Below are 19,859 nucleotides of genomic sequence, written 5' to 3' on the forward strand. Positions count from 1 at the left end.
TGCCCCTCTCTCTAATACCTTTTATCACATTCTTAAAAGCCATCTCTTACAAATCATTATTATTATCTTATTATTATCTTATTATCTTATTATCTCTTACAAATCATTGAAGAAATGCCCCTCTTGCTTACAGAAAAACCTGCCTGTGGCTCCCCCGTCACCTTGGTGCTCTACAACTGGGGCTGACAATTTTTTCTGTAAAGGATCAGATAGTAACTATCATATGCCGGTAGGTCATCTAGTGTCTGTTGCAATGAATCATCAACTCCGCTTTTGTAGAATAAAAGTAACCATAGACACTATGTGAATGAATGAGCGTGGTGATGTTCTAATAAAACTTGCCTGTGGACAATGAAATCTGAATCCATATCACTTCTAAGCGTCACAGCATATTCTTCTTCTTTTGACTCTTTCAACCATTTTTGAAAATGAAATAACTACTCTTAGCTCATAGCTCGGACAAAACAGGCAGTCGGCAGGGTTTGGCCTGTGGGCTGTAGTTTGCTGATCTGTGTTGTAGGGGATGCTTATTAAACTTGTAAGGAATAAGTTGGGAGAAAGTGAGAAGAAGAGCGAAAAAAAGCAAAATAAAAAAATTGTGATAGGCTAAAGAGCAAATATTAGCATGAGGTTGAACAGGGATAACCCACTCTTAATCCTATGTAAATGGCCATCATTTTCTTCTGGGACACTACTAGAAATTACAGATCATATAAATAAAAATCCATGACTCTCTAAATGCAACATGGGTTGCACATCAAGACAATATCCATAAGACTGGACTCGTAGCAATATTTATTGAGAGAAAATACAGAGTAGAGGCCCAGAAGCTGGGTTCAAATCTCAATTTCATCAACTACTGGCCAAGCAACTTTTGACAAGTTATTGAACCTCTTTGTGCCATAGTTTCCTCATAAAATGAGATATCTATTTGCTAGTTTTGTTGTGAGGAGTAAATGAGTTGGTACTTACAAGGTGCTTAGAAACTAAGTACTCTAAAAGTAAAAAAAAAATGTTAGCTATTACTTTGGACATTATTAAATTAAGCATCTATACTGGCGGATAGGTACATTAGCCAAACGCATTGGGTGCTGGATTTTAGTGAGAAATATTCACGTTTTAAAAACAAAATTATTTTGAGATCATCATTGGTTCATATACAGTTATAAAAAAATAATACAGAGACATCCTGTATACTCTTCATCCAGTTCCCCCAATGGTAACATCTTGCATAATTATAGTACAATAATGCAACCAGGAAATCAACATTGGTACAATCCACAAAGTTTATCCAGATTTCATCAGTTTTGCATATACTTGATTGTGTGTGTGTGTGTGTGTGTGTGTATTTAGTTCTTTGACAAGCCTGGTCTCCATCAGGAGCATCATCTCACATGAAAAAAATGCTCATTTCTTTCAATTATCAGGGAAATACAAATCAAAACCACAATGAGATACCACCTCACATGTGTCAGAATAGCTAACATTAACAACTCAGGCAACAACAGATGCTGGTGAGGATGCAGAGAAAGAGGATCTCATTTGCATTGCTGGTGGGGATGCAAACTGGTGCAGCCACTCTGGAAGACAGTATGGAGGTTCCTCAAAAAACTAAAAATAGAACTCCCCTAGGACCCAGCAATTGCACTACTAGGCATTTATCCAAGGGATACAGGTGTGCTGTTTCGAAGGGACACATGCACCCCCATGTTTATAGCAGCACTATCAACAGTAGCCAAAGTATGGAAAGAGCCCACATGTCCATTGGCAGGTGAATGGATAAAGAAGGTGTGGTGTGTGTGTGTGTGTGTGTGTATACACAACAGCGTAATAATTGGCAATCAAAAAGAATGAAATCTTGCCATTTACAACAATGTGGATGGAACTAGAGGGTATTATGCTAAGCGATATTAGTCAGAGAAAGACAAATATCATATGACTTCACTCATGTAGAATTTAAGATACGAAACAGATGAACATAAGGGAAGGGAGGAAAAATAATATAAAAACAGGGAGGGGGACAAGAGACTCTTAAATACAGAGAACAAACGGAGGGTTGGTGGAGGCATTGTGGGTGGGGGGATGAGCTCAATGGGTAATGGGCACTAAGGAAGACACTTGTTGGGATGAGCGCTGGGTGTTATACATAGGGAATCAATCACTGGAATCTACTCCTGAAATCATTCTTGCACTATATGATAACTAACTTGGATGTAAATTTAAAAATAAAAAATAAATTTAAAAAGAAAGATATTAATACGGGCAAAAAAAAAAAGAAAATACAGTCATCAATTCACTAAGTGCTACTTGAAGAAGACAGTTGCATTAATTCATGTAGATCACACACTGGAATATCACTAATAAGGTATTCGAATGAATAATGGCCCTCTATCGGATACCCAACACACCTGGATTTGACTTGGCCTTTTTTTTCCTTTGCCCCCACTCCCGGGGCTTTCGTCTGAACTGCAGGACTGAGATACGTGAGTAGGGAGATGAAAAAAATAAAACTTACTTTCTTCACATTTCACACCAGATTATGGAGAGGTGAGAGGCTTAATTCTTTTAGTATAGATTTTGAAAATATGTTTCATCATCATCCAAGGGGTCTTTGGGCCTGGACTCATCACTTCAAGTTGGACAAAGTGATTTGATCGACAAGGGCAGAGAAGGCCCTGCACAGCCGCTCAGCTCCACAATACAGGTCCATGTTTACCGAAGATTGCGGGCCTGAAATCAACAAACAGGAGAGTCCTTCAGAGAAAGCACTTACAGGTTCCTAAGCTGACGGTGCCAAAGTTCTAGCATGGAGAAGAAATAGAAACCATCGCTCCCCCGTCCCTGTTGGCAATGCCCTTTCTCTAGGCTATCTGGAAAATAAGATGGCTGTTATTTGCCACGATCGATTACTAATACAACTTGGTCTTGGGTTCTTAAAGGACATTCCCATGACTCTGAGCGATAATCTGAGGAGCCAGAAATCCCACTGTAGAGCAGAGGTTTTCAAACTCTGGTGTATATCAGAGTCACCTGGACAGTGTAAAAACAGGTTTCTAGGTCCTCCCCTAAGAGTTCTGATTTGGTACATGTGATGGTTAATTTTATGCCTCAACTTGACTGGCTACTGGTGCTCAGATATTTGGTCAAACATTGTTCTGGGTGTGCTGAGTGTTTCTGGATGACATTAACATTTGAATCTGCAGACTAACCGCAGCAGATTGCCTTCCCTAATGTGGATGGACCTCATTCAATCAATTGAAGGCCTGAATTAAGCAAAAAGGCTAAGTAGGAGAAGTCTTTCGGCCTGACTGCCTCGCAGCTGGAAAATGAGTTTTCTTCTGCCTTCAGATTCCAGTTGAAAGATCACCGTTTCCTAAGTCTCCAGCCTGCCAGCTTTTGCACTAGAACCACACCCGCTGGTTCTTCTAGGTCTCCAATTTGCTGACAGTCGATCTTGGGACTTGCCAGCCTCCATAATCACATGAGCCAATTTCTTAAAAATAAGTCTCTTTCTATATTACACCCTTTTGGTTCTGTTTCTCTGGAGCTTCCTGGCTAATAGAGTATATCAGGGATGGGGCCCAAGAATTTGCATTGCTAACATGGTCATAGGTGAGTCTGATGCCGTTGGTCTAGGGACCATGCTGTGAGAACCTCTGCTGTTTGGCTACTGATGAATAGTTTGAGCGGTGCCCTATGAAAAAAAAAGCAAAAGCAAGAACAATATAACTTAAGTTGAGAAAGGAAAGCCATACAACCATACAGAGAAAAATGTCCTGTTCCTGCACTGTAAGGTAAATTCCTTTGCTGCAAGCTTGAGCAAATCGTTTGCTACTGATTTTCAACCCAGCATTTGGAATTTAAGGAGGTTTGGGGAACTTCTTCTACATGCTTTCTATTAAAATCTCATAGTCTCTTGAAATTCTGTTATCCTATCGTGATAATGAATGACTCTATTCAGTTAATGTGCACAACTGCCTAATTGACCATTAGGCTTATTGCGTTAGTCTTATCTTTTAAGTAATTTAAAGTTCATCTTAATTTCCAAACTGTGTTGACCCCTTAGTGCAGCTCCCATCTAAAAGAATAGTCAGCGACAGTGAGGCAGGGAAACGGAAGAGACCCTGTGAAAGAAAAAGCTGTGTTTTTCTTTTCCCCCTTCACTTCTTTTCCCGCTTCTATTCTTGTTAGGACCTGCACCCCCCACCCTACACATGCCTTAATGTGTGTCCTCCTTGTAAAGGACAAAGAGCTAATGATGTCTTTGGGGTCTTCCAGCATAATAGATGATATCTAAAGAATGACAGGGCAGAGCCATCATGTGCCTTTTCCAGACCACTGGCGCTAGATTATCTATCTTGATGCCAAGACTCCCTGGCTTCAGGGAATAAGTGCCTTACGATGGACACCTGCACTCTGTCCTTGTTCTGACCGGTTCCTGTGTGCCCGAGAGGACACGTGCACTGACTACAATTGCCAATAAAACCCCAGACCGAACCAAAGATGAGACTCCCTCTCTTCCTTTCCAAGTCTCTCAGACTCTCCATCTGTACCTCGCTCTTTATATCTTCAATAAATTCTGCTTTCACCTCCTGCTGGCTTGCATTTGATTTCCATCCTGCGTGAAGCCACAGACTCTCTTGGCAGGTCCTCAGGACCCGCTCTGGGTCCTCGGACCCAGCCTGCCTACATCACTAGGATGATCACAACACTGGGTAAATACGTTGACACTGAGTAAACCTTAGCCTGTTACAAACAATGGGACTTCCTAATTTTCCAGAGAATTCTCAAATTAAAAAAAAAAACTGGGACAGTAAGATGATCAAAAACTTCCTGCTGTTATTTGATGCATCCGTGACAGAGAAATAAAACAAAGGCAGCCAACACCCTAATTTAGTTTGTTGGCCTTTCCACACCTTCATCAGTGTGGTTATCACACCTCTGGCCCTGTTATGCCCTTTTGGTGTAATTTTGGCAAGCATGCAGAGATTATGCATAAATGACGGAGTGTACTTTTATAACCCATATCACCAATGGCTAAGAAGAATTTGCAAACAAGATCATATTCAAAACCAGAATGAATAAAGATATAAACTTACTCAGAAATATTTGAGTGAGGAGTGACAAGGTTTAGGAAATGCAAATAGCCATGAAGATTAACATAGATCCTCTGCTTGAAAGCATTAAGGAAACAGAGCTGCTCGAAAAGAAATAAGACTGTAAATTTAAATCTTGTCAATTAGCATTTGTGGGATCATCCTGAAGTATACACTACCATAATAACAAAAAGGGAAAATACGTGCTCTCTTGCTAACATCCTAAGCACTTTTGTATACCTCCAGTAGAAACATCCTAATGATTCTCCTTAAATTAATTTTTTGAGACATACTTTTTTTTTTTTGGTATATTCTACAAGATTGGACGATGCTAACTGCACCTCTACACATTATTGCATCATCTAAATGTAGAAATAAGCTTTACCCTTTCATGATTTTCCTTTTAATGATATAATCATGTGTGTATACGTATGTATGTATGATTTTTATATATAGACTTTGATAAAGGAAATTAAAATATGCATGCATCTTTTAGTTTTAGGTATCAAACTGCACACGTGTTGGGATAATGTCTTCCCAATGTGTGTACTAGACCTGGCTTATTAGTGATCTGGAACGTGCAACACAGCCTGCTCCATTTGCAAGGGCTGTGAGGAATCAACAGCCCTAATAACTTCAGTTGGAGAAACAAAACAAAAAATAAAAATGAGATGAAGATATCAAAGACTGGAAGATTTTTCTCGAATAAAAGCCAAATTTTTACGTGAAATTTTCCTGAAACCTTCAAGTGGATGTTGACTTTGCTTTGAGTACTCGTCATGACCCCAATGAAGTTAAAGTGGAAACACAGTGGGTGGAATCTTGTGCCGGCCTCAGAATCAAGCACAAGGAGTTCTCATCCTGTCTTTATCTCAGGCAGTCTGAGCATGCTTTGGGCATCTTGGTAATCTTGTGTCCTCTAATGCAAGCATTATAACTCCAACTCTTCTCACACTGGAGATTTTCAGAATCACCAAATAATTACTTTATTGACTTGTTTCTACCAACTTCAGTATACGACCGACATTATGATGTACTTATTTTCCAGCTCACCGACTGTTACGCGTTGGATTGTGTCTCTTCCCAAATTCATATGTGGGTGTCCTAACCCCAGGACCTCAGGGTGTGAATATATTGGGAAACAGCTTCTTTAAAGAGTTAATTAAATTAAAATGAAGTTATACGGGCAGATCCTAATCCAATAGGAGTAGTGTCTTTATAGAAAGAGCAAATTTGGATAGGGATGCCCACAGAGGGATACCTTGATCTCAGACTTCAGCCTTCAGGCCTGTGAGAAAATTAATTTGTGATGTTCGAGCTACCCACTCTGTGGTAGGTGCTTTGTTATGGCAGCTCTAAAAAACTCACACGCCAATTGGGAAATATTTTGAGAAGCCCTCCTCGCACATCTCTAGATGGTCACTCAAGCACAAAAGATTTTAGGCTTTCAAAAAGGACATGGATATAGATATAGGGATAATATTAAGGCAACAAAACACTATAAATAAGATACTATCAGGCCAAAACAGAAGAAATAACTATAGTAAAGAGCCTTTTAAATTTTAAAATTAAAATTTTAAGCTAAATTTTGACTTAATTTTCAAAAAGATTTTTATTTTTTCTTATTTTTTTCAAGATTTTTTAAAAAGAGCCTTCAGAATTTAGCAAGGAGTCATAGCTTATGAAGAAGATGATGATGATAATGATGATAAATTCTACTACTTACATTGTAGAAACTTAATCAATTGTCTTCTGGAAGAACATCATTATTACCCCCATTTATTTATGTATTTATTTAATTTTTTTCCAATATATGTAGTTTATTGTCACATTGGTTTCCATACAACACCCAGTGCTCATCCCAAAAGGTGCCCTCCTCAATACCCATCACCCACCCTCTCCTCTCTCCCATCCCCATCAACCCTCAGTTTGTTCTCAGTTTTTAAGAGTCTCTTATGCTTTATTATTACCCCCATTTTTAAATGGTAATGTCAGGCTGCCCAATTATATTTGTGGCAGTACTATTAATAATAATAAGAGCAATAACAAAATTATCTATTTTTTGTTATTTACTTCCCTTCTATAATTTAATACTTTATAATGGAAATGCTTTCTAATTTAAATTTCACGTAAAAACTTGGCTTCTCTTCTAGGAGAGTCTTTTGGTCTTTGACATCTTCATATCGTTTTTATTTTTTGCTTTTGTTTCTCCAGTTTAGCTATGAAAGCTGCTTATTTCTAAAATGTTTGTAGCTATTTACTATTATGGAATGCTAGGATTGTGCCAGACGCTATAGTAAAATCTCTTACGGTCTATCACCTTTAGTGCTCACAAAAACCTTGTAAATTGGGCTACTCTAGACCTCAAGTTCAGAGATGCTACTGATGTCCAAACGATTCACAACTCTCACTCTTACTCACTAGATGAATTGTAGCTGTTGGGATAATGTTATAAAACAAAAGGCAGCCTGAGGGCGCCTGGGTGGCTCAGTCGGTTAAGTGTCCTACTTCGGCTCAGGTCATGATCTCACGGTTCGTGGGCTCAAGCCCCACGTCGGGTTCTGGGCTGACAGCTCGGAGCCTGGAGCCTGCTTCGGATTCTGTGTCTCCCTCTCTCTGACCCTCCCCTGTTCATGCTCTATCTCCCTCTGTCTCAAAAATAAATAAACATTACAAAAATTTTTTTTAAAAAAAGGCAGCCTGAATCCTTGGCCGTTAACTTTTTCCAATGATTGTGAAAATCTTACCTGCTGGCACTTCTAGAGTGAAGGCATCTGTAAGTTTTGACAACAGTTCTTGCAGTTCCTTTTCCTCTAGCTCATCCTTTCCCTCCTGGATGTTAGGCATCTCTTTTCTGTCTGCAGTTGCCAGAGCATGACTGCTCATTTCAGGAACCATATGGGGGGTGTCCTGCAGCGATCCTTCCTGAGAACCGGGTAAGGAGCTAAAGATTTCCTTTGAGGTCTTTGGTGCTTGGCTTTGTGCCTTGCTGTTTTGTGTTGACTTCAGCGGCAAAAGGGCCTCTGGGGATTCTGAATTTGGTACAGCACGCTCTGCATTTGCTTGACTTTGGTGACTTTTGTCAGTCATGGTTGGGTAAGTGAGAGGTTCCCATTCTGAACAGGCTTCAGTGGCATTTGTGGCCTGGGAAGAATCTCCTCCCCTCCAAAACCTTCCATCCTTTCCGTGGTCACCCTTGGACATCGTATTTTGACAGGAAGAAGATGAAGGGTGGAGTGGCTGCAACATTGCCTGGGTAAAGAAAACTTCATGAAGAAATCAACCTTTATCGTACCCTTTTCATAAATACATTACGTTTTAATCTCCTAATCGGAAATTTTAATGCAAGATTTTTTTTTCTCCTTGTAAATCATTTATTATTGATTTTATTTTATGCTGTTAATTCAATGTCCCTCTAAAACCAGCTACAAAAAGGACAGCAGTTCAGATTCTAAAATATCACAAGAACTTGGGAAAATTCTAGGTCCTAAATGTTCAGGTTCTAAAACTATCATAAGGAATTTCTGAGAACATCAGGATACCTTGAATTGTAGCTAAAATGTATTACAATAAAACACGTTCATAATGATCCATCTAGCTAGGTACGTTGGGGGGCTTATAATAAGCCATGGGTATAGAATCTAGGGGGTGTGCACCCTATAAAGCACAATTCCCAAAGTGTGGTCCACAGATTCTCGGAAATCCCTAAGACCTTCTTAGAGGTCTGTGAGGTCAAAATTATTTGCCCGATGATACTTAGGTATTATTTGCCTGTTCACTGTGTTGACATTTGCCCCGAGGGTACAGAGTCAAAAGTAAGGCTAAAGTAAGTAAGGCTAACACCGTTGGTGCCTTGGTACAAATCAAGGCAGCATCAAAGAGTGCTACTAGTCAGTAGTGTTCTTCACAATTATGCTCTCGCAGCTAAAATAAATAAATAAATAAATAAAAATAAAATAAAAATATCCTTGGTGGTATAACAAACATTTTCAGTTTTCTTAGTTATGACATGTATTTTTTAGGATGAAAAATGTACATGATGCCATGTATTTTGTAGACTACATGTATGACATGTGTAGGATGAAGTGGGAAGTGTGCAAAATACTTCTAATGTTACTGAAACACAAAAGTTGCCTTTTGGGTGAAAGGATGGACTTGCAGACTGTTATGCAGACTTGGAAGTCTGGCAAACGTTTTCCAAAAATAGGTGAAGTGAGATTGTCACAGTAAGGAAGCAATTCACAGTATGTGTTGTCAATTTTAACAGGTGAGGCTTGTAGCAGAAACCAGATTTTAGATAACTCGGATCTACCACCACGTGCATGATACCTTTCCAACCCGGAAAGACTTTCCTGATGAGCTTAATGGTGGTATTAATGAATGTGATTTGGTGGGGGGGGGGGGAGGGGGGGCGGAGGAGGAAGGGTGGGTATTGTCTAATGGGAGGCAAGAAGTTTGGCTTAGCTCAGCGAACTTCCAAATTACCAGTGTATCATGCTCCAATATCATGCATGGGTAGAAGCTTCATTCGAAGAGCACAACACAACATTGTATTTTAATGAAACAAGAGTGTGAGAGAGCGATGGCTTCAGATTCAAGGTTGCAACTCTCCTTTAAGAAACAATCACTTGTGTTTCGGTGCACTTCCAACGAAAAAGATCTCTAATGATTTGAACAGATTTTATTCAAACATTTTTCTCTTTTTCAACTGCAAATCTCTATAAGACCAGATTTCTTCATATACTTCAATAAAACATCTTGAATGAAGCAGTGAAGTCATGTCTTCTATTTATTTATTAACTTATTTATTTAATTAAAAAAATTTAATGTTTATTTACATTTTTTAATGTTTACTTTTGACAGAGAGAGAGAGAGTGAGAGAGAGAGAACGAGAGAAACAGAGTGTGAGACGGTGAGGGGCAGAGAGAGAGACAGAGGGAGACACAGAATAGAATCTGAAGCAGGCTCCCGGCTCTGCACTATCAGCACAGAGCCCGGCACAGGGCTTGAACCCGTGAACCATGAGATCATGCCCTGAGCTGATGTCAGACGCTTAACAAACTGACCCACCCAGGCACCCCATGTCATGTCTTTTATTAAGCCAGATATTAAAGAAATTTGTTTAAAAATGTGAAACAATGCCACTATTCTAAGGTTTTTTTTTTTTAAATATATAGTTACTATTTAAAATTGTTCCCTATGTAATGGGTTTATTACATTTTAAAATTCAGTAATAAACTTTTAAGCCACCTCTCGCTTTTATTTTTGATCATGGTAAAGAGCAATAGATATAACCCACAAAAGCTCCTTGAGATCATCAATTTTTTTTTAAGAATGTAAAAAGGATGCAGAGACCAAAAGGCTAATCAGTGCTGTAAAGGACCACTTTGCTCTAGATCTATAGTTTCTAAATGGCACTGATAACCACACCAGCCACCAATTCTCCCAATGGCATTGCCTTCAGGAAGGGGAAGGACACAGTCTGGAGAGGATAAGAGTGGGAGGAGTGAGGGAATGGAGAGAGGAGGCAGGGAAGAGAAGAGGCCGATCAGAGTGAGGTGAGAAGCTTCAGGCAGAAGTCCCTCCACTGGCCAGAGGATTTGAGGTCAGATTTCTGGACGGTCCAGATGGCATCTCCCACACTGCCTACCTGTAGATGCTGCCCCATCTGCTGTAGCTGGGTCCACAGACTATCCTGGTTGGCCATGAGTTGGTGAATCTTTGTTTCAAATCGGCAACTTTTTTCTTTCTGGGCGGCATATATGGCTTGCAACTTGTCTTTGTATCGGTTTAACTGTTTTTTAAGGACTCTGCAAAGAGGACAGGTTTGCGTGAGTAGGAAGGGCAAGAGGCCAGCACACTCACCAGAGCCCTAGCAAGATGTACCGTGAGTCCTCTCTGTGGAAAGATACTGGAGGAGCCTGTGCCTTGACTATTACTTAACCTTGATCAATGCTGTTTTATACTGTTTGACAATATGGTCACCATATACCACTGCCTTTTACGTCTCTTATATATACACACAATTCCATTAAGAATTTCATTGGCATTAGAGGTGTTTTAGAAAACTCATCATGCATGTTATGGGTTGCTTTTGACAGCATACCTTCACTAGCTAGTTGCATTTGAAATTTGACCTTATTCATTATCACTTTGTCTGGAATCACTCCATTTAGAAGGACAGTATACATGTCATGGCTAAACACCTAGCAGGGCAGGGAGGGACCAGGACAGGGAGGGAACAATGAGGCAGGCAATTCATGAATTGTGGGTCTGTTTTGGTTCCTCTTCCTAAATGCAGTTGTTCATGGGTTTAAGAAAGAACCAGGCAGTCAGGGCAATTCTTTTAAAACACAAACCAGATCATGTCACTCCTCTGCTCAAAATCCTCCAAGGGTCCCCTTCCTTGTTTAGAATAAGCCAAAGTCCTTCAGAGGCAGACAAGGCCCAGCAGTTGGCCAAGAGCCCCCTTTCCTCTTTGACCTCCCTCTACTTCCCCTCTGGCTCACTCACTGCCAGCCACACAGAGCTCTTGGCTACTCTCAACACACCAGTCTGCCCTTTTGGTCCTTCTGCCTGGAACCCTCCATCCTCTCCTCACCCTCTCACAGTCATTGCTCAACATTGCATTTTCAGTGAGGCCATCCCTGACTGTCTTACTTGATGAAATGCTCTGAATCTCTCTGTTAAGTCCATCCGGTCCAGTGTGTTATTCAAAGCTATTGTTTCCTTGTTGATTTTCTGCTTAGATGATGCATCCATTAGTGTAAGAGGAGCGTTAAAGTCCCCTATCAATGAGTTTCTTTATGTTTGTGATTAATTGATTTAGATATTTGGGTTCATTAAGTTAGGGGCATAAATATTTACAATTGTTAGATCTTCTTGCTGGACCTCTAAATTATGATATAATGCCCTTCTTCATCTCTTGTTACAGGGTTTGTTTTAAAATCTAGTTTGTCTGATATAAGCATTGCTACTTTGGCTTTCTTTTGATGTCCATTAGCGTGATAGATGGTTCTCCGTCCCCTTACTTTCAGTCTGCAGGTGTCTTTACTGAAATGAGTCTCTCGTAGGCAGCATATAGATGAATCTTATTTTTTAATCCATTCTGATATCCTATGTCTTTTGACTGGAGCCTTTAGTCCATTTACATTCACGGTGATTATTGAAACATAAATTTAGTGTCTTTGTGTTATCTGTAGTGTTGGTGTTTCTGGTGATGATTTCTGGTCCTTTCTAGTCTTTGTTGCTTTTGGTCTTTTTTTTTTCTCCACTCAAAGAATGCCCCTTAAAATTTCTTGTAGGACTGGTTTAGTGGTCACAGACGCCTTTCATTTTTATTTGTCTGGGGAACTCTCTATTTCTCCTTCTATTTTGAATGACAGCTTTGCTGGATAAAGAATTCTTGGCTGCACATTTTTTCTGATTCAGCATGTTTGATATATCTTGCCACTCTTTTCTGGTCTGCCGAGTTTCTGTGGACAGATCTGCTGTGAACTGACCTGATCTGTCTTCCCTTGTAGGTTAGGGACTTCCCTCCCCATCCCCCCACCCCCCGCCCCCTGCTGCTTTCTTTCCTTGTCTGTGTATTTTGTGAATTTGACTATGGTATATCTTGGTGATGGCTGGCTTTTTTTGAGTTTAATGGGAGTTCTCTGTGCTTCTTGGATTTTAATGTCTGTGGCTTTCCCAGATTAGGGAAGTTTTCAGTTATAACTTGCTCACATAAATCTTCTGCCCCTTTTTTCTCTCTTCATCTTCTGGGACACCTGTGATTTGAATGTTAGTACATTTTAATAAATTGCTGAGTTCCTTAAGGCTGCCTTCATGATCCCTGACCTTTGTTTTCCCCTTCTTTTCAGCTTCATTATTTCCCATAATTTTACTTCTATACCACAAATTCACTCCTCTGCTTCATCCATCCTCATTTTTATGGCCTCTGTGTGGGTTTGCATCTCAGTTATAGAATTTTTAATTTTGGCCTGACTAGATTTTAGTTCTTTTATCTCTGCAGAAAGGGATTCTCTGGTGATTTCTATGTTTTTTTCAATCACAGGTGGTATCCTTATAACTGTTGTTTTAAACTCTAGTTCGATATCTTACTTATGTCTGCATTGATTAAATCCTTGGCTGTCATTTCTTCTTGTTCTTTCTTTAGAAGTAAATTCCTCCATCTTGTCATTTTGGGGGGGAAACATAATAATAATAATAATAATAATAGAATAAAATAAAATAAAAATTGAAAACCTGAAAACATAAAATAAGGGAAGCTAACTCCTAGGTGTGTTTTGGTCTGCTTGTTAAGAGAAGCTTGATAGAAAAAAGAGAAAAGAAGAGAGAAAAAAATTGAAAATTAAAAAATAAAAAATAAAACAATTTTGCTCTTTCTGTATCCAAGAAATAAAAGAAAAACAATAGAAAAAACAAAACAAAAGCAGCGGCAACAACAAAAAACAAACAAAACACCCAAATGAAGCTAGATCCAGTTTCCCCTAGAGCTGAAACTTTGCAGGAGTCTATGGTCAGTAGACTGAACTCGTGGAAGGGATCTAGGCTGGTCTTCTAAGGGAGGGGCCTGCCTCTACGGTTCTCAGTTCTCAAGCCCACTTGCTTAGCCGAGAGGTGTCTGGAGGTCACAGCCGGGCAGGGCTTGGTGTAATGGCTCCATTCTCCACTTGGTGGCGCTGTATAGCCCACTGGGGTCAATCACTGTTGGTGGGCTAATAGCGAAAACGCCTTCACCATTCTCTCTAGTCTCCAGAGCAGGAAGTTCACACTCTCACAGGCGTGTGATCAGTCACCCCTCCTGTGTCCCCACTTCCGCCAGCTCCCCATCTGCCCCCTGTCTATGTCCAAGCTGTTTGCCTACCAGGCGGTGCCTCTCTCCAAAATTTTTATCTCAGGCCTGGCTGTGTTTCAAAATCCCACCATTTAGAGACTCCAGCTGGTCAGACCTGCAGTGATCTTCTGGGGGAGGGTCTCCTCGCGTTGTGGCTGGTGCCGTTTGTCCCAAGAAATAGTCACGTTACTGTACGGTGGCAACAGATCAGATTTATGGTAAATCACAACACCCGGCCGGGGCTAGGGTTTGCTGCCCTCAGCCGGGGTCTTTGTTCCTATACTGGTGACCTTGGCTAGATCGGAGGGAAGATGGCGGCATAGGAGGACGCTGGGCTCACTGCGTCCTGCTGATCACTTAGATTCCACCTACACCTGCCTAAATAACCCAGAAAACCGCCAGAAGACAAGCAGAACGGAGTCTCCAGAGCCAAGTGCAGACGAGAGGCCCACGGAAGAGGGTAGGAAGGGCGGCGAGGCGGTGCGCCTACACGGACTGGTGGGAGGGAGCCGGGGTGGAGGGGCGGCCCGCTGGCCAAGCAGAGCCCACGAGTCTGGCTTGCAAAAGCGGAGGGGCCAGGCAGAGTGTGTTCTGACAGCAAGCGGGACTTAACATCTGGAAGGTTATAAGTTAACAGCTCTGCTCAGAGAGTGGGAAGGCTGGAGGACAATGGGAGGGAGAGTTGCTGAGCCCCGGATGACAGAGTGCAGCTTGGCAGGGAACAAAGGCGTTGGCCAGCGCCAATTCCCTCACCCATCCCCCAGCCAAAATCCCAAAGGGAACCAGTTCCTGCCAGGGAACTTGCTTGCACTGTGCAAACACCCAATGCTGTGCTTCTGCGGACCCACACCTCTGGCGGCAGGCCTGACTCCCTCCCGGTGCCACAGGGCCCCTCCAGAAGTGGATCTCCGAAGGATAAGCGAGCTGAGCCTGCCCCTCCCGCCCCCGTGCACCTTGCCCATCCACCCCAGCTAATATGCCAGATCCCCAGCACCACAGCCTGGCAGTGTGCAAGTAGCCTAGATGGGCCTCACCACCCCACAGTGAATCCCACCCCTAGGAGAGGGGAAGAGAAGGTACACACCAGTCTGATGGTGGCCCCAGCGGTGGGCTGGAGGCAGACATCAGGTCTGACTGCGGCCCCGCCCACCAACGCGAGTTATTCAAGACAGCACAGGGGAAGTGCCCCGAAGTCCCGCACCACTCCAGGGACTATCCAAAATGACGAAACGGAAGAATTCCCCTCAAAAGAATCTCCAGGAAATAACAACAGCTAACGAACTGATCAAAAAGGATTTCAACCATATAACAGAAAGTGAATTTAGAATAATGGTCATAAAATTAATCTCTGGGCTTGAAAACAGTATAGAGGACAGCAGAGAATCTATTGCTACAGAGATCATGGGACTAAGGAACAGTCAGGAGGAGCTAAAAAATGATATAAACGAGCTGCAAAATAAAATGGAAACGACCACAGTTTGGATTGAAGAGGCAGAGGAGAGAATAGGTGAACTAGAAGATAAAGTTATGGAAAAAGAGGAAGCTGAGAAAAAGAGAGATAAAAAAATCCAGGAGTATGAGGGGAAAATTAGAGAACTAAGTGATGCACTAAAGAGAAATAATCTACACATAATTGGTATTCCAGAGGAGGAAGAGAGAGGGAAAGGTGCTGAAGGGGTACTTGAAGAAATAGCTGAGAACTTCCCTGATCTGGGGAAGGAAAAAGGCATTGAAATCCAAGAGGCACAGAGAACTCCCTTCAGACGTAACTTGAATTGATCTTCTGCACAACATATCATAGTGAAATTGGCAAAATACAAGGATAAAGAGAAAATTCTGAAAGCAGCTAGGGATAAAAACTCTCTAACATATAAAGGGAGACCTATAAGACTTGTGACCGATCTCTCTACTGAAACTTGGCAGGCCAGAAAGCAATGGCAGGAGATCTTCAATGTGATGAACAGAAAAAATATGCAGCCGAGAATCCTTTATCCAGCAAGTCTGTCATTTAGAATAGAAGGAGAGATAAAGGTCTTCCCAAACTAACAAAAACGACGAAGGAATTCGTCACCACTAAGCCAGCCCTACAAGAGATCCTAAGGGGGATCCTGTGAGACAAAGTACCAGAGACATCGCTACAAGCATGAAACCTACAGACATCACAATGACTCTAAACCCATATCTTTCTATAATAACATTGAACGTAAATGGATTAAATGTGCCAACCAAAAGACATAGGGTATCAGAATGGATAAAAAAACAAGACCCATCTATTTGCTGTCTACAAGAGACTCATTTTAGACCTGAGGACACCTTCAGATTGAGAGCGAGGGGGTGGAGAACTATTTATCATGCTACTGGAAGCCAAAAGAAAGCTGGAGTAGCCATACTTATATCAGACAAACTAGACTTTAAATTAAAGGCTGTAGCAAGAGATGAAGAAGGGCATTATATAATAATTACAGGGTCTATCCATCAGGAAGAGCTAACAATTATAAATGTCTATGCGCCGAATACGGGAGCCCCAAATATATAAAACAATTACTCACAAACACAAGCAACCTTATTGGTAAGAATGTGGTAATTTCAGGGGACTTTAACACGCCACTTACAGAAATAGATCATCTAGACACACGGTCAATAAAGAAACAAGGGCCCTGAATGACACACTGGATCAGATGGACTTGACAGATGTATTTAGAACTCTGCATCCCAAAGCAACAGAATATACTTTCTTCTCGAGTGCACATGGAACATTCTCCAAGATAGATCACATACTGGGTCACAAAACAGCCCTTCATAAGTATACAAGAACTGAGATCATACCATGCATACTTTCAGACCACAATGCTATGAAGCTTGAAATCAACCACAGGAAAAAGTCTGGAAAACCTCCAAAAGCATGGAGGTCAAAGAACACCCTATTAAAGAATGAGTGGGTCAACCAGGCAATTAGAGAAGAAATTTAAAAATATATGGAAACAAACGAAAATGAAAATACAACAATCCAAACGCTTTGGGATGCAGCGAAGGCAGTCCTGAGAGGAAAATACATTGCAATCCAGGCCTATCTCAAGAAACAAGAAAAATTCCAAATACAAAATCTAACAGCATACCAAAAGGCAATAGAAGCAGAACAGCAAAGACAGCCTAAACCCAGCAGAAGAAGAGAAATAATAAAGATCAGAGTAGAAATAAACAATATAGAATCGAAAAAAACTGTAGAGCAGATCAACGAAACCAAGAGCTGGTTTTTTGAAAAAATAAACAAAATTGACAAAACTCTAGCCAGGCTTCTCAAAAAGAAAAGGGAGATGACCCAAATAGATAAAATCATGAATGAAAATGGAATTATTACAACCTATACTGGTGACCTTGGTGGCTCCATGGCACCTGTGGGATCTTTTGCCCACGGAGAGGCTGTAGCACCTCTACCAAATGCACGGGGAACCACTGCTACCTGTGCGACCCAGGGGGTCCTCAGACCGCACTACAGCTGACCTCTGAAGTTTCAAACTCTGTACTCTGCCGTTTATAAAAAACTGACGGTACTGAATCCGTCTCCTTCCTCCCCACTCCCGTCAGTGGTTTGGGCGAACAGGTTTCTTGCGCAGTCCTCTGTGCCTGTTTTCACTTTCTCTCTAGCCACTTTCCGGGGCTTGGGGGTGGAGTGCTTTCCTGTGCAAACCCGAAGCACTGCTCTCTTTCCCTCTTTCTCCTTTCTTGGAAAATGGCTTCCACTGCTTTTCTCCCCTAGGTCGCCTCTCCGCACCACTACCTGCCCGTGTTCTCTCCCTCAAATTATGCGGATTGTTCTGTTTATCATCGGATCTCTTTCCTATGTGTTCAAAATGGTTTGATGTTGATCTAGCTGTGATTGAGGGATGAGACAAACCCAGGGTCCCTTTACTACTCTGCCACCTTAACTTCTCCTAGTGGCTCCTGGACTGCCCTACTTGAAATTGCAAAAACCCGACCTCCAGCACCTCACATCCCCTTCCCTACTTATTTGTCTTCTTAGCTTTCTGCATGTCTCATTGCTACGGAGCTTGATAAAGCCTTAGATTTTGGACTTAGTCTCCAGCCTTCAAACCCCCAGACACTCACATTATATGACATACGATATATTTTACTTGTTATTTTACGTATACCTTACTTATTCTATTACTTAATAATGTCTTACTGTCTCTTTATTTTGGCAAATTTTTTTCTTCTGGTTTGCTTGTTGCCATATTCCCAGGCCCGGGCCTAAAATAGTGCCGGTGACGGAGTATGTGTACAATTAAAACTGGCAGAATGAAGTACAATCTTCTTCTTTAATCAGCACGGTTGGCATATGGGTGGAATTTGTAGGAATCAAATTGTCAGTGGCAAACGCAACAAGATTTCTCAGTGTTAGAACCTCTGAAATTCCTAATTACCATAGGTCTTGGAGAGGCCTTGGGGTCTGGTTTGGGCTCCCGCCTAAAGTGGGCATCTCTGAAGGAGAGCCCTCACACTTATCGGCAATCACATTCAGATGAAAAGGGAGTCTGGCTCTAATATCCTTGATTATAATTGGAGTTTCAAATGTATCTTTATGATGGGTTTTTCAGAAAGGAGTCAGTCCAGGGACTTGAAGCACACAACAAAGATATATCCTCAGAAGTCACTCTGGACAGTTTTCTAGACACTATTGTGCTTATTACAGCCATTAGTGGCATCAGTTTCTCTTTTTTTTCCTATGCTGGTCACTGTCCCCATCTCCCAAGCTTAATGGAACCAGCCCGATGATTTCTGTTCTGCTTAACTCAAGTAGAACCAAAGTCTCCTTTTACCTTCGTATTGGGCTTAGTATTTCTCTGTTTAAGGGATTTCTTCTTAATAATAATAAAAAAACATGGTTATATCTTTGTAGAAATTTTTCCACTCCCTGTGGAGTGCATTAACGGATTCGTGAGTTCTCCACAGTTCATTCCTGATGCTGACCACAGCCTAGAGGAGCAAGAAATACAGAATGTGAGTGTTTGTCTTTTGGTTTGAATTTAACCCACATTCCTTGCAATTCATCTTAGGAACATGATAATGAGATATGTACGTATTCTAATATATATAATGTATATCATACATATATGAAATACAGTCTATTTCAAGAAGTGAGTGGTGTTTGGGTTTAGGTTCATATACAAGGATGCAGATGTTCATATGCTCACAGGGCAACTTCACCATCTCATTTTTACATGATGCTTTTCTTTAAAAGGATTTCACCATGAACAAGATTTTTAGGTTTTAAAAATAAGTTACAACAGTCCTTTTGCCTGAGCTAGGCTGCTGCCCAGAAAACCTCCTTCCCCAAAGGCATCTATGAAAAGCAGTTGGGCCACTGACTTCCCCTTGGGAAGGAATCTTGGCTCAAGGAATCTTTCCTCTCGGTCTGTCACTTTCTACTTAAACTTTCCTATCTTTCCACCCCTTCCCACATGGATGTGTACTGAGAGTCGTCACTTCTCTTTGGATTCACTGAGGCTCTTTGAATTAATAGTGATCAGCTCAGCTCTCATTTAGGATTTTCCCACCAAACTTTGCCTCTCATATCACATTCTGCTCCCTGAACGGCACCCAGGTATAAATCCTGACTTGACCCAGACTGGCCCAGCCTCCTGGGGCACCGTGTACCAGCCCTTGGCTCCTGCACGTCTGGATGGGAGATTGGATTTTATTACTCTACACTTATAAGCAGCTGTGGCAATACTCTGTGGCCTTATCTCCTTCCTGCAAACCCGCTGAAGAGGAGCTGGCCACCTTGGGAACATTCGTCTACAGGAACAGCCTGAAAGAAGAAAGAGGGAAGGGCAGGAAGAAGGAACTGAACTACAGACTTAGAGTCACGCTCTCTGGTTGGCGTGTACTCTGTGGCCCCTTCGAGTGACCTGGGCCTGTCTGTC

The 19,859-nt window shown here is 41.5% G+C and overlaps 1 protein-coding gene across 1 annotated transcript in view; it reads right to left on the bottom strand.

Annotated features, from left to right (window-relative positions):
• Positions 1-2,626: 2,626 nt before the first annotated feature.
• DYTN (dystrotelin) overlaps positions 2,627-19,859 on the bottom strand; it is a 53,143-nt gene continuing 35,910 nt past the window's right edge. The window contains exons 11-13 of the mRNA XM_007089949.2: positions 10,747-10,906; positions 7,844-8,348; positions 2,627-2,730 (exon numbers count right to left, since the gene is read on the bottom strand). Coding sequence (XP_007090011.2) covers positions 2,627-2,730; positions 7,844-8,348; positions 10,747-10,906 — 769 coding nt within the window. The remainder of the gene's footprint in view (positions 2,731-7,843; positions 8,349-10,746; positions 10,907-19,859) is intronic.

This window comes from Panthera tigris, chromosome C1 (assembly GCF_018350195.1).
Source record: "Panthera tigris isolate Pti1 chromosome C1, P.tigris_Pti1_mat1.1, whole genome shotgun sequence".
Classification (NCBI taxonomy): Eukaryota; Metazoa; Chordata; class Mammalia; order Carnivora; family Felidae; genus Panthera; species Panthera tigris.